At 37.1% G+C, this 14,548-nt stretch overlaps 1 protein-coding gene and 2 long non-coding RNA genes across 6 annotated transcripts; all 3 read right to left on the bottom strand.

The window, feature by feature from the left end:
- Window positions 1-3,574: 3,574 nt before the first annotated feature.
- LOC112167998 ((+)-neomenthol dehydrogenase) lies at window positions 3,575-5,338 on the bottom strand. The gene is made up of 4 exons (XM_040515960.1): window positions 5,208-5,338; window positions 4,880-5,126; window positions 4,629-4,703; window positions 3,575-4,282 (listed from the first exon to the last, which is right to left on the bottom strand). Exons 1-4 carry the CDS (start codon window positions 5,225-5,227, stop codon window positions 3,725-3,727), a joined length of 900 nt encoding a protein of 299 aa, XP_040371894.1. The 5' UTR covers window positions 5,228-5,338; the 3' UTR covers window positions 3,575-3,724.
- Window positions 5,339-9,458: 4,120 nt separating this feature from the next.
- LOC112181316 lies at window positions 9,459-9,981 on the bottom strand. Its single transcript, XR_002928781.2, has 2 exons — window positions 9,756-9,981; window positions 9,459-9,663 (listed from the first exon to the last, which is right to left on the bottom strand). It is a non-coding gene; the product is annotated as an uncharacterized LOC112181316 (long non-coding RNA).
- Window positions 9,982-9,991: 10 nt separating this feature from the next.
- Window positions 9,992-12,973, bottom strand: LOC112181321. Of its 4 annotated transcripts, none has more exons than XR_005807946.1 (4): window positions 12,560-12,973; window positions 12,336-12,464; window positions 11,007-11,073; window positions 9,992-10,389 (listed from the first exon to the last, which is right to left on the bottom strand). It is a non-coding gene; the product is annotated as an uncharacterized LOC112181321 (long non-coding RNA). The 4 variants fall into 4 exon arrangements; XR_005807942.1 differs by having other exon boundaries at window positions 9,992-10,403; window positions 11,007-11,070; XR_005807940.1 differs by having other exon boundaries at window positions 11,007-11,070.
- Between the last annotated feature and the right edge of the window lie 1,575 nt (window positions 12,974-14,548).

The raw sequence follows: 14,548 nt of genomic DNA, 5'->3' as shown, positions 1-14,548 counted from the left end.
AGTCAAGGAAGAGCTGCTCAACGAGGCTTTATTATAAACTTCAAATTTCTAAATTTGCGGCCTCAATTTCATTTGGTTTGAGGCCACGTGCTTATTAAAAATAATTTGTGCTTCGGCCATTAAGTATGCCTACCAACTTAAATTTTTATGTCAAAATTAGCCGATAGATACCCTTTCAAATTAGCATTATCTCCAATAATCACGTCAAAGTTGGAGCTGGCTGAAGAGGCTTCAATGAGAATAACTTAATAGGGGAAATGATCATTTACCCAATATTGTCCACTTACCCAAACATTCCAAGAGATTGCCCATTTACCCAAACACTCTAAGATATTATTTCTCTAAAACTCAATTAAGTATTTTTTTAATTCATTTTTATTTATTTTTGGGACAATTTGGCCCTCTCCTTCTTTGTCACTTTGAGAAATAAGTCATTGGAGACCTTGCTTGACTCCTATGGCGGACTCCGGCGACCGGTGACGTGAATCCGGCTACCTAACTGGTGACCGGATTCTGGCGTCTTAATTTATTGCCCCTTAATAATACCCAGTAACCATATTATTGCCCCCCAATACTCATATTATTGCCTCCAATAATCATATTATTGCCCTCCAGTGAATTGCATAAACTCCCAAAACCAAAATGAATACAATACAGGCACAATTGATCAATTTATATGCATATTATTACACCCCCCCCAATACTTATATTATTGCCTCCCAATAATCATATTATTGTCTCGCAATAGACATGTATAACTACTCAATAAAACTTTCACCAACGTGGCCCCCTAGGACTGAAAATAGATCGAAGAGGAGAGAGGTAGTGCAGAGTTCGATCAATCCCATATCTGTCAAATCCGCAGAGTTCTTAATCGACAGTGACTCCAGCTCCTGACACAGAGCAATGCCATCGAGCTGGGACCCAACCGCCGAGCACAGCCCATGGAACTGGCCAAGCTTGAGAGTTCTCAGTTTGGGGCACTTGGAAGCAAGAACCTCCAAGGCTAGTCCACTGTTCCTCACGTTCTTACATACACCTAGTACCAGCTCTTCCAGAAAAGGAAGCCCGGAGAAGAAGTCAATCAAAGTCGCCTGCCCAATCTGAGCGTCCTGAGATGTGAAACCTTCGTCATTTGGATCCCCACGCGCGTTGGCCAATGACGACATATCGATGAGATGAACGACTCTGAGCTCCAGGCAATTGGTCAATATGGCCAAGAGAGCCTTCTCCCCGACGAACCCTATGTATCTGGGATCGAACATACAAGTGACGAAGAGCTGCTGAAGCTTGGGGTAAGCCTCGGTGATGGATCGGATCTCGTCGGCTCTGAAACCCTCGGTAAACGACGCCGTCAGGAGATTGAGCTTAGTGAGAGAGCGGGCCACGTTGGGAAGGGAGGAGAGAGAAAATAGATCGAAGATGGGAGGAGGGGAGAGAGAGAGAGAGAGAGAGAGAGAGAGAGAGAGAGAGAGAGAGAGAGAGAGAGAGAGAGAGAGAGAGAGAGAGAGAGAGATAGATAGATTTCAATTTAATAATAGGGGCAAAATTGTCAAAAGATGTTAGATTGGGTAAGTGAGGTTAAAAAACTCTTAGTGGAGTAAGTGGACAATTTTTAAGCTGAAATTGGGTAAGTGGTCACGGCTCCTAACTAATAAAATACGTTTTTGAGCAAAGAACGCTACAAAGAAACACAAATTTCAAAAAGTTGGATTAGACCGAAACTTTTGACATTTCTAAATGGTTGAGAAAGAAAAATGATTCAAGGCTTTAATGCACCGAAGTTCGGAGCAGCGTGAACCCCCGTAGTTTGACTTGAATCCAACGTGAGAGAAAGCTGGGTGTACGCAAGGATATTAGAATCCCCGGATACGAAAATGGGAAAATTAAGAAACCAATAACTTTTATAAATACTTACTTGGTTTTTCGAAGCTTGATTAATTTCTTGCTAAAAGTAATTTGGAGAAGCTTGTTTCTAGATGTGCGGAGGCGCAATAGGCGCACGGGCGTGTGACGGATGCTAGGTAGCAAGGAAGAGGATGTGCGGAGTGGTGATTTTGGGATTTAAGGTTTTAGAGATTTTCTGGCTTTTGGTGTTCGGGTTAGGACTTGTGCTAAATTGCTGATAATGTGTTGAAGAATAAAAAGAATTTGAGAGAACTGTGTATTTATTCATTGATAATATGGCCCTTTATATAGAGGGGTAAGAATACAAAGATTATATAATATTACACGGAATCATATTCTTGAAAGATGTTTGAAATCTATGATTGAAACTACTCTCTCTATTACATAAGAAAACATGTTCACGTTTGGACTAGTCACACCTAATACTAGGTTAACTGCAACAATATATATCAGCAATGGATTGTTCAAACAAATGGATTTTCCAATCAGATGAATTAGAGGGCATAATCACTGTTTCACTACTTTCCTTCTCGTTCTCTGAGCTCGTAAATTATGAATTGAGGAAGTTTTATCAAGAATAAGTTTCTTGGCTGCAAAAATTGTAGACATCTATATATGCTTCAAAAAGATAGCCAGGAAGGAAAGTGACCACAAGTCATGCACTGCATGTGATACCAGTCCTCATTTTTCATGAATAAGAGGGCTGTAAATAGGGAACCACATGTTGTGAGTCACATATTCCACCGTCTCCTCCTGCAACCAATACATAAAATCCAAACAATTCAAGAGTATTAGAATCGGTTCCAAATCTGCAGCTAGATCTTTTTCTGATAACAGAGACTACAATTACACTAGCTCCCTTGAACTTTTCTCTCCTATGATCCCCTCATTCCCTTGATTTCAGTAAAGTAACCATTGGAAGCGCGTGTCTTTTGAGATTTGAGATTACAGTTTGTGGTTTCAAATTTGTGGGCCATTGGGAGCTAGCGTTTGAGTTGACTTGTATGCAGTCTGTGCGGTCAAGTTTATCTGAGATGCTTGAACTGAATCAATGTTTCATCTGAAGGATTTAAGATGTGAATGGATTTGTCTCCAATTCGATTCACAGATATTTTTGATGGATGGCATATCACTTAGTTTTAGTAACTATGGAATTTTAAACATACCTCTTTTCGATCACAAGGGTGCAACTAGATTTTTAGTAAGTTTACAACTGAATAGAAATAACTTCAAGAGCCTATCGGATGCTAATGACTCAACTAATGGATACTATGTGCAAATAAAGATACAAGTTTGATGCATAAGGAAGAAAATTATGGAAGGCCCTCTAATAAGATTTTCGCCGTATTAGAAGTTTCCAAATCTGATAGCTGATTCCAAACACTTTGCTGCCCTTTCTACTGGCTAGTGATCAGGTGATTCCTTATTACTGTTCAAAAAACTTGTTCGTTCTTGCTTAAGAGTTTGCTTTTAAAAGAGAAATTACCATTCTTGTTAAAGTGGCAGACCACTTTATCATGCACCTCCTTCTTGAGATAGTGGAATAGAGAGGATTGATGAGGATACTTCATGGTCTGGATATAAAGTGTCTAGAATTAGCACAGCATTCCAATAGCAATTTGCAAGGATAAAGGAATATTTTTTCTCCTGATACACGCATCATATGCAAATTATTGCAGACTTAGGACTGTAATCTCCAAGGTGCTATATATCATGAAACATACTACATAACGGATTCACTGAATTTTATTAAGAAACAGCGGTTCCAAATTTAATCAGCTACAACTGACATATATTTGCATAAATCAATCTTCGTTTAAAGACTTTGTACTTCAGACAGAAAAAAGAATTGGCCTGTGGGGCCATCATTAGGCAGCAATGCTAAATTCACGACACTTGCAGCACCTTCTTCAACAGGCAAGACACCAGTATTGAAGTTTATATCTGTTTTGACATAGCCAGGGCAGACAGAGTTGACACGAAAACCGGGGTACTTCTTGGCTAGAATCCTCGAATATGCATTCATTGCTGCCTTTGAGAGTATATAGCCTGACATCGCAGGAGGCCAACCCTTGCTTTCAAGTAAATTCTCCTTGAGGTCGTTTAGAAACTCTGTTAATATTTCATCTACACTCTCTTCGCTCAGGTTCTCGACATCAGTACTAAGAACTGCTTTCACTCGATCACTTGGTATGTTCTTTAACTTCCCCCCGGAGGATGAAACATTAACAATCCTTGGTGAATCAGATAGCTGGAGGAGTGGAATTAGTGCTTCAGCTGTTCTTTTAGCACCATAATAATTGATTTGCAAGCATTCTTCTGTTAACTCATAAGTTTCAGTCAGCAACTTTGTATAATCAATCTGTCCTGGTCCCTGCATGAACCAGTAAGAAAAAGAATTTATTTTTTTACGGTCTCTTGAACTCTCAGATGACTTACTTTGCAAAGATAAAGGAAAAAGGCATGGGATCAACTCAAATAGACCAATCTTTGGCCAAAACCAAATATCAAACTACATTAGTACATTGAACTAATGAAAGCATCTAGTTGTCAATGGCTATCAATAGAATTGTGTTATATGCTGAGAAATGAAACAGAAGAACCCCAAAGAGAAACTAAGAGCAACATAATTAACCGTGGTTTAGAAGCATCATTTCATCAAAAATGCATCTTTTCGCGTCAAGTGGTGGAACAACAGAGAAATAAGTTACAAGACTTACAGCACCAGATTCAATTGCAGCTTTAAAATCATCAGTATTATCAATTATAGCTCCAAAAATCGCAGCATTGTTCACCTGTCAAAGTTCAACAATCAAAATTTTTGAACTATTTTACCAACAAAGGAAAACAACGGATGGGGTGCACGTCAACCACTCAATCTAATACATCTATGTGCTACAATTGAGAAAGGTAGTATTGATGAGCTCAACTCTAAAGGACAGAACTTTCAAGGAAAGAGGTTGGACCATACCAAAATATCGAGTCTTCCATACTGTGTTTTGATGAATTGTGCCAGAGAAGCAATACTAGCAGGGTCAGCCACATCAAGTTGGTGAAAAACAACTTGGCCTGAGAGACCAGATTCTTTCAGTTTCTCAACAGCTTCAAGGCCCCTCTTCTCGTCTCTAGCAGTTAACACCACAGTGATTCCCTTTGAGGCCAACTGCCTTACAGTTTCGAATCCGATTCCTTTGTTTGATCCTGTCACAACTGCATACCAGGAAAACACGAGAAGCAAGTTCAGAAAGAGAGAAGAAAAAGAAGAAATAAACTGTGTTACAGATGTGTAGTAGTAGTACGTCTTAGTTGATTCCGCCATTGATGAATAGCTGGGAGAGACTTCTGTTGAGTTTGAGATTTAGGAGAACTGAAGGCCACTTTCCCTTTACAATACCAACAGATTCATTCTACTATTCTTGTAGTAGGTGATATATATGGAAACGGGGAATCAAATATCTTCTTGGACTTATTTACCGTTAAACAAAAAAAAAAAAAACATTTTGTTGGGCTAAACTTAATTCATTATTGTGGTGACGCAACTGCCTACGTTAATCTGATACCTCCTGTGGTGAAAATATGGAATACTTTTCAGACTTTAAGTCTATGAAGAAAGATAACAAATGAATTGTACTTTTGACTCCAAGAGTTCAAATCTGGCTGAAATTTTGGCACTAATTTGGCCCAAAGATCATTAATTTGGCTGAAATTTTAGGTACTAATTTGGCTGAAATTTTGCAGTGATGATCTATATATTAGTACCTAAAATCTGAACGGTCGAGAAGTGGATATGAGATCGAAAGTGGACCCTCAACTCCAACCTCGCACTTTAATTTCAGAGCGAGGCCTCACTCTGGATAGGATTTGTATGTCTCTATATTAATAGTTTTTCTCATATTTGATATATCTAATTTGCCCTTCTGATGATTGTAGAGAGTTAAATTAAGTGTCTTTCTTAATCTTAGCATCCATTTGATTTTGAAATATTAAGCTAAAAAATCAATTCCCTTTGATTTTATCATAATCAATTACATCCTTGATTTCTTCCTTGCTTTATATTGTGATTACTGATTTGAGTATATATTTCTATATATGATTGTTACAAGAGTATTTCATTTGCAACACAAACTTTAGATTTTTTTTTCCTTGTATGTAAGTATTTTCTTTCCGAGTAGAATTTCAATTTTATTTTCCTTGATAGGATCAATTATTATTTCAAAAGATTGAAAAAGACTTTGATTCAAATACTGAGAGAACATATTTTTCTTGGTTCAAAAAGATTGAAATATTAAGCTAAAAAATCAATTCCCTTTGATTTTATCATAAGGGTTGTGCCCGTTTGCCCAAAAACTCATGGTATTTTGCCCAACCAATCCATCATCCTTGTATTTTGCCCAATTACACAACTTTTAGGGGAAAAGACTCATAAGGGTAGTCCTTTCTAAAGTAGTGCCTAGTGTATCATATGCTGACTTTTAGGTCCAAAACTCACTTTTTCTTAGAAAACCATGTTCCAACTTTTGAGAAAAACAAAACTAGCCTTCAACATGCCCAAGTTTTTCACCTAACGGTTACTTTAACAGGCGGAATCACTGCTGCTTGTTTTTATCCTAAGCTGAGGCAAATTTTTCTAAGAACTAGGAAATCTGAACTTAAAGATAGTATAAGATACTGGCCGAACATGAATAAGATAACAGAAATGATAACTAACTTGCTAATTTTAAAACTTGATGAAGTGAAAACACTGAATTTATTCATATAAACAGAAGTACAAGCTAAGAATTCAGAGCCTCATGCTCAGGTAAACAGCTAAGAAGCTGTTTAGCTATCCATAAGAATGATTACAGTACTTACTTGAAATGAAAGCACACTACTTCCCACTAGACAGGAAGGGAGAGCACATTGCTACTATGGCTTTCTTTTTCCTTTCTAGAACTGATCTAGAAGTTTTTTCGAATGCATTCTAAGGGAAGCTAAAGCTCCTTATATAGGGAGCGGAACTCAAATTATAATTCAAAATAACAAAATGTACAGAACAACTCTGTGATTTCCTGCTTTCCTGAGTGCTCCTACTGGTGGAGGTCGGATGGGGAAAAGCAGATTCCTTAGGTGAAATATTTTTCACTTGTCTTTTTGAAAAGCAAAAGCAACTTTTGAGTAAAGTCCAAAAGTACTTTCGGTGCTTTCTACACCTGCTGCTTCACATGTTCTCGTCTGTTTCTGAATTGTGACCAAGGACAAACGAGTCGTTATCTGCCTGGGCCATTCGAGCAGTTGTTGCATTATCTTCGACATCTGTATCAACAAACATCTTGTAGTGGTTGTCTGTTTCAAGTCTTTCCACCCATTGTAAGCATGCCAGTGTCGAATCTATCTCCTTTCTGGTAAGAGATAGGAACAGGTCACTGTTGACTACGGCAGGATGATCGTAAGCAGTGATGATAGTTTTTTCTCCTGCTGCCAGGAAGGTATTGTTGATATCTTTAGAGATGATCTTTTTGATATATTCTAAGGTCATGTCTTTCATCCATGGGATGCTTGAATTTGGCTGGCCATTATACCCAACGCAGGCTGGTTAAAGATATTTCCTTTGAATAATTCTCACATAATGATATGGAGAAATATACTCAAACTCACCGTTTGCCTTCTGGATTCATTCTGGAGGAGTGGATCTAAAGTTCAGTCGAAGCATGCAGTCATTTCTTTCAATGTTTTTGACTGTGTTGACAATGATAGGCAGCAAACCTTTAAGATCATCATTTGTTTTAGTCCACAGATTATGGACAAAACCATTTTCAACAAGCCAAAGCTTGTATTCTTGAGGATGTTCGCTCTGAACATTGACTAAGTATCTTCCAACATATGGTCCTGCAATGATAAAGAGAGTTGGAGGTACTCGGTCTTCTGAATTATGACTTCCGATCAGACTATGAAATTCATGCCAGTCTGATTCATTGAGTGCCATGATAGGGACCCTAGCACTTTCTGGGCTTTCAAGGAAGTGAGTTTTTTCTTTTCTTACAGCACTCTACTATGTATGAAGTTCTTCAAACTGTGGTCTGCCATTTTCATAGAGTTCCTTAGCAAGTGCAAAGAGTGCTGGAAACATCAAACCACTACTTCTTTCCTGAAAAGCAAAAAGGAGATTATCCAGAATTGCTTTCTAGTGGTAGGCTAATCTCTTGCCAGTTCTGAACACAGGAGTGTCGAACGTTTGAAGTTCATAATTAAAAACATTTATTACTCCAGTTGGAGTAAGTTTGCTTTTTGGCAAAGCAACAGCCTTTAACGGTCTTGATGAGCCTTTACCGTCTACCGTTTGAGACGGGCTAGACAATCCTTTACCCTGGGATTGATCAATTGTGGCTAGTCCTTTTGGACTTAGCAGAAACCTTTTGAGGATTTTTTTTTGGTTTCTCTAGGATCCTCTTCAGGCTCATGTTCTTACCCAGTTCTTCTGCTTCTGGGATTACGACCTTCGTCATCATTTCTTTGGCTGAACATTACCATTTCTCTGGTCAAGGCGTCTGGAAGATAATTCTTGTTTCTTGCAATTAATTCAACACTATAATCATATTGGTTAAGAAATAATTGCCAGTTTGCTAGTCTTCCTCTATCAGCAGCTTTATCAAGTTTGAAATTTTTGAAGTTCTTTACTCTGGCACAATCGGTGCGGACAGTAAAGGGTTTTCCAAGAAAAGCTGGAGAATTTAAAATTGTTTTTTTAACAGCCAAAATTTCTTTTTCCCCTGTGGGATAATTTAGTTCTGCAGGGTTGAACTTGCCGCTACAAAATTTACAGATCTTTTCAATGTTAGTTCCAGGCATTTTTTCCAGAACAACACCAAACCAATAATTATCACTCGCATCTGTTTGGAGGATAATTACATCATTCTCACTATGTCAATAACCCCATCAGACAACAGCCGATGATTGTTGTCTGATTCAGAAAATTTCTGTTGTCTAGTAGCTTGATATCTCTTAGGCCTTCAGACGACAGATATTACCCGTGATCTATATTTCACTCAAACAACATAGGCCGGCTAATAATATGTTGTCTGATTATGTCGAGATATGCCGAATTATGACTTTCTGAGGTTAAAGATGTAACAAAACGACAGTTATATGTTGTTATAAAAGACTCTGCACAACATATTTTCATAAAACTCTATCGTTTATATTTCATTAAGACGACAGAAATCTGTTGTCTGAATATATGGAAATTTGAACTATCTTGGATTTTTTCTGTTGTGTGAATCAATTGTGGACAACATATAAATTAGAATGTTCTATTGTTTAATTTTGAGTAATAAGACAGAATTATGTCGTTTGAATATATAGAGGCTTGAACTTTCTTGGGCCTTTCTATTGTGTGATTCAATTAAAAACCACAATTATCTGTTGTCTGACTAGCATAAATAATACAATTGGTTTGCTTCATCTGTGGTTTATGGTGATTTCAGACAACAGAATTTTGTAGTCTGATGTTGGTTTGGATGTCAACTTTAATTGGTTTTTAGTTTTGTCTTAGAAAGAGCATTTGCACGACACAATTTCAGAAAAATTGGTCTATTTATTTGAATATCATCATGAATCATTACAGCCACCAAAGTGAGTTCTAGCTATATGCACAAAATGATTCCTAACTACTGATCTACCACAGACATACAACACTAGTGATCTGAAACTTGACAGCATGCTTGCCCATTCAACCCAGACTTGATCAATGTCCAAGTAATCTCCAACTCGGTAGTTATCCTGCATAAGTAATATTCAAGTGTAAGAAAAGGTATAATAGAAGAAGCCTAAAAGGGAAGATCTGGGAAGGGGGAAAAAGGGTAAGGGATTACCTCTTCAAGTTTGTAGAACTTGTACAATTCATCGACATATTCAACAACTACTAGTTCCAACATCTGTATATTGTCGTGACAACATGTTTTCCTTAGATGTTGCACTTATAGATCATCACTTTCTCAGCCAAAAAGATCTCTTCTATTGGAATTTCCATTCAAAGATCACCTCGTGCCACCATGAATGCATCTGAATTTGCAAGGATATCATCAAAGTTTGCGACTCCTTCCCTATCAATAAAATTTTGGAAGAATAAAGAACACGAACTGAAATTTTTTAACCATTTATACCAACCAAAGTATCATCACTACTAACCACTATATCATATAAATAATATGATGCAAAAATAGAATGGTAAAAGTTCGGTTATAGAGCCTTTGAATGAAGGCCAAAGAAACAAGCATCGAATTTGAGTGGAATAATACAAAGCATACAGGGTTATTGACCTAAATTTAACATAATACTTTACCCCATTTGAGAAATTGAGAGGTGCATGTTAGACAAGAATTCACCATCTCAGGTCAAATACAATCTTTCAAAAAGAAGCAGTATAAACATGTTTTCTTAAGTACATGCGTACCTCAAGAAATCACCCTACTTTAAAGGGTCAACACTCAGAGATGGATACCAAACCTGTAAAAAGTAAACTTCTAACCAGAATAAATATCAGACAAGATCAACATAGCTCAAAAATGATAAAGTTAATTGCCAAAAAAAAAAAAACAAAAACAAAAAATGCTAAAGCTACTATAAACTTTGACATCAGCAGTAATACACAGCAGTTGTAAGTCTTTTACACAAACTTTATAATCATTACTATAAACTTGATGTTATAAGTATGGACCTTATAACTGTCAGTGTTGTTTAAACTTTACATAACTGAGATGTAATAAACAACCCATCTTATAATAATGTGGACCAAGTTCCCCTATATACTTTATGTCGAATTCTTTTACACACAAAATCTACAAGATAGTAAGAATATGACATTCAGCTCCAAAATCAGCACAGTTATTGCAACGAGTACATATCTCTCAGAATACAGCTCAAACAACTCAAATTCACATTTCAAAGAACCAAGCAATTGTGCCATAAGCCATCAAAGTGTGTCAAGACGAAGAATACCATGTTATTTCATATACCCAGGTATGTATAGATTACTCATAAAAGCACAAGGCTCAGAAGGAATAAACATTGACCGAATGAGTGTATAAGTCATGTGCCAAGAAAGATAAAAAGTAAAAACACACCTTTCTGCAAGAAGCCTTGGATTTCTTTGATCGACTGTTGTATCCATCTTCATTTGAGTTATCCCTGCTTTAAGTGCAAGGAACAAATATGATCGGCAACAGGGAAAAACATGTCATGAATCGGGCAAAAAGCCTTTCTTACATGCACAGATATGTAAAATATCCACAATAATATAATATCAATATACAAGCATGAAAAGGGAAAAAAAAGAGTTATGGCTACATTGAAGAAGCAACAAATTGTGATTTTAGAACTCACTCATTCAAACAACATAGAGTGTCACAACTAATAAGTATCTCAGCAGATCACTCAAGTATGCGGCCCTTGCTCCTTGAGAATCAATATCTTATCCTACTCTTCCAATATCTCAAATACTATCTTTTACAGTAAAGGAAATGAGACTAACCAAGTATTCCGGATCTTCAGTGCAGGAGGCCAACTAGAAGCTCCAATGTTTTCCTGCCCTGTGCTATTTCTTTTCTATGCAGTCTGTCTTCGAGTATAGACTGAATGAGGTTTGTATACCTCACGATTACTGGTATCTGAGCTTCGAGTATTTCTTTCTCTGTCTTTGGCTTTTGCAGGTTGACTTTGATTTCCCAAACATGTACAAACATACTACCTAAATTTCTAAACATACTAAATGTGAAAGCAACTAACTGATATAACTATTTAATCATTACCGGTAAAAAAATGAAACAAATAAACTTCATGACTACAATAGAAAACTATGAAGGACATGTAGGAAATTGGCCCATTTTAACATTGATACTTCATGACTACAAAATGCTTTGACAACATGATCAAGGCAAGTGAGATTAACAAAACCATTGGCAAAAGAAATGAAAAAAGAAAGCAATGACCCTCTAATCAACATTAAAAACGAAATTTAGACAAGTCTCTCTACTTTTTTCCAAGCTAAAGTAGTGAGGAAGAACAAATTTAACTGTATATATGACCTTATTCACCGCATAAGGGTCGAAATGAATTCAATCATCTAATCCCAATTCAGAATTACAATTAAACGATTGGAATTGAATCAATTGAGTCAATAATCCAATATGGGTAGACCAAACTTCAAGCCAAATCACTACCAGAAACCTAGAACTTATCTGGACCAAAGTTCATTCAAGGAAGAAAATTTCATGAAAGAAGTACGAGCTTTTAGATGAAGACCCCAAATTCAAAATTAGAATGCGTAAAACATTTACAAATTCATCTATTGAATACCCATCTCTTTGTGGGTGGAGAAAACACCAAGTAACTGAGACCTTGCAAATAGATATAGAAATAGAGGAAAAAGTGAAAGAATGAGAGAGATTGAATACCCATCTCTTCGTGAGTGCAGAAGTGGCACTGACCCGTGGGCTTGCCCTTGAACTTTCCTCTTCCTATTTTGGATTCAATAGATAACAGCCTCCACCTAAACTGCCTATGTTGCTGCCCAATGCAATCACCTAGGCAAAGTAAGATGAACACTTAATCGAGAATTCCCTAAATACCCAATCCAACAAAAACCCTAAATCTATTAACACTTAACCAAGGGGCTTACCAGTGACAGATGCGGATTCAGATTGAGACCAAGATACGGATCGAGACTGAGATCCTTTGGCTGGAATGGGGTTTTCAAGTTTGCAAGGCGAGATGGTTGAGATTTTTTCTAGGTTTTCAGTTCGATGTTGGATTGGAAGAAATTGATATTGGATTGGGTTTTCAGTTCGAAGATTTCTGTTGTGTGCCAGAGCGAAAGCAAGAGCAAGAGAGAAGATGGGTTTGAGAGTGAGAGCGAGTTGAGAGACGATTTTTAAGTTTCTGCGAAAGCAAGAGAGCTCAAGAGAGAAGATGGGTTTTGAGAGTGAGAGCGAGCTGAGAGACAGTTTTTAGGTTTCTCTCAGTTTGATAAATTTGTCGGGCCAAAATTTCATCAAGTGTTAGACGAGTATGTCTTTATGTTGTACCAAACAACCAAACTGAAAGGGGAAAAAAAGTCCAGACAAGTGAACAACCAAAACTAAATCAATAGCAGTTTAATGCACAACAGAAATCTGTTGTCTGAAACATAACCTTTTCAAACAGTTTCTTTAAAAAAAAAAAAAAAAACTCAAACAACCAAAACTAAATCAATCTCAGTGTAATGCACAACAGAAATCTGTTGTCTGAAACAGAGCCTTTTTCAGAAAACTGATTTACTATGATATACACTATATTCAGACAACAGAATTTTTTCATTCTGTCGTTAAAATTATTCAGACAACAGAAACCAACTATTCTGTCTTCTGAGCTCTGTCGTCTGATGAGTTTATTGACGTAGTGTCTCTTCTGGTTGTTGAAGAGGAGGGAGGTTTTTGTAGAGATTTTTTATCTGCTTCACAATTTTTTCATCATCTTTTGTGAAGTTCCATTTTCTTTTGTAACTTGTCTTTGTGGAGATAACATTGCTGTTAACCCTGAGATTTTTGGAATGAAATCTCTCCCATAATTTATGACACCAAGGAATCTCTCTAGACTCTTAGCATCAGGAATTCTATCTGGGAATTTCCAGATCTTTTCAAGGATATGAGGTTGAAGTTTTATCACTCCATTCTTGATATTTATTCCTAGGAAATCAACTTCATCGAGGATAAAGAAGATTTTCTTTTCTCCTAGGATAATTCCATGCTGAACTATCAGCTTTACTACCTCATAGAGGTGTTTCATGTGTTCTTCTCTATTTTTGGAGAAGACAAGGATGTCATCTATGTAGACGACGCAGAACTCTGCGACATGCTTGAAGATGTTGTCCATCTTTCTTTGGAAGATTGAAGGAGCTTGCTTTAGACCAAAAGACATTACTAGCCATTCGTAATGTCCTTGTGGTGTTCCAAATGCAGTGAGAGGTACACTCTCAGGATGCATCTTGACTTGCCAAAACCCAACTTTGCATCGAATTTTGAAAAGACTTTGGCTCCTCTGAGCTGGTTGATCAATACTCTTACTTGAGCAATTTGATAACCGTCTTTGACAGTCTTCTTGTTGACATCTCTGTGGTCAATCACCATTCTAGCTTTTCCTCTTAGATTTTCTGCATGATTTCTCACGTAGAATGCTGGAGCATGATGAAGGCTAGTGGAAGGTTGAATTAATCTCTTGTTCAGGAGATCTTCAATATCTTGTCTGAATTCTTTTTGATCTTCCTCTTTGTACTGAGGAATGGCTTTGACATGACAGATGGCATTCATGTCATGTAATCTTAATTCACAGACCACTGGGTCTTTTTCCCAAAACTTCTGAGGGTCTACATCGATATTCTGTTTGAGTAGTTTCTTGATTTTATCAAGAGTGAGAATTTTCTGAGACTCAAGCTTATTCTGAAAGTGCTTAAGGTTATGCTCATGGATGAAACTAGCTTCTTCATCTTCACTAGTTTCTTCTTCTTCTTCTTCTCCTTCTTCTCCAGAAGATTCTTCAACAAGTAATTCTTCTTGTTGCTTGATTTGGAGTATAGGTTCGAATTTGGGTTTGTAGGGGGTAAGATCACCACTATTCTGTTGCGATATCTGAT

Source organism: Rosa chinensis, chromosome 1, assembly GCF_002994745.2.
Source record: "Rosa chinensis cultivar Old Blush chromosome 1, RchiOBHm-V2, whole genome shotgun sequence".
Taxonomy (NCBI): Eukaryota; Viridiplantae; Streptophyta; class Magnoliopsida; order Rosales; family Rosaceae; genus Rosa; species Rosa chinensis.
The sequence above is the reverse complement of the archived record's forward strand: the minus strand, read 5'-3'. Positions and strand labels throughout refer to the sequence as shown.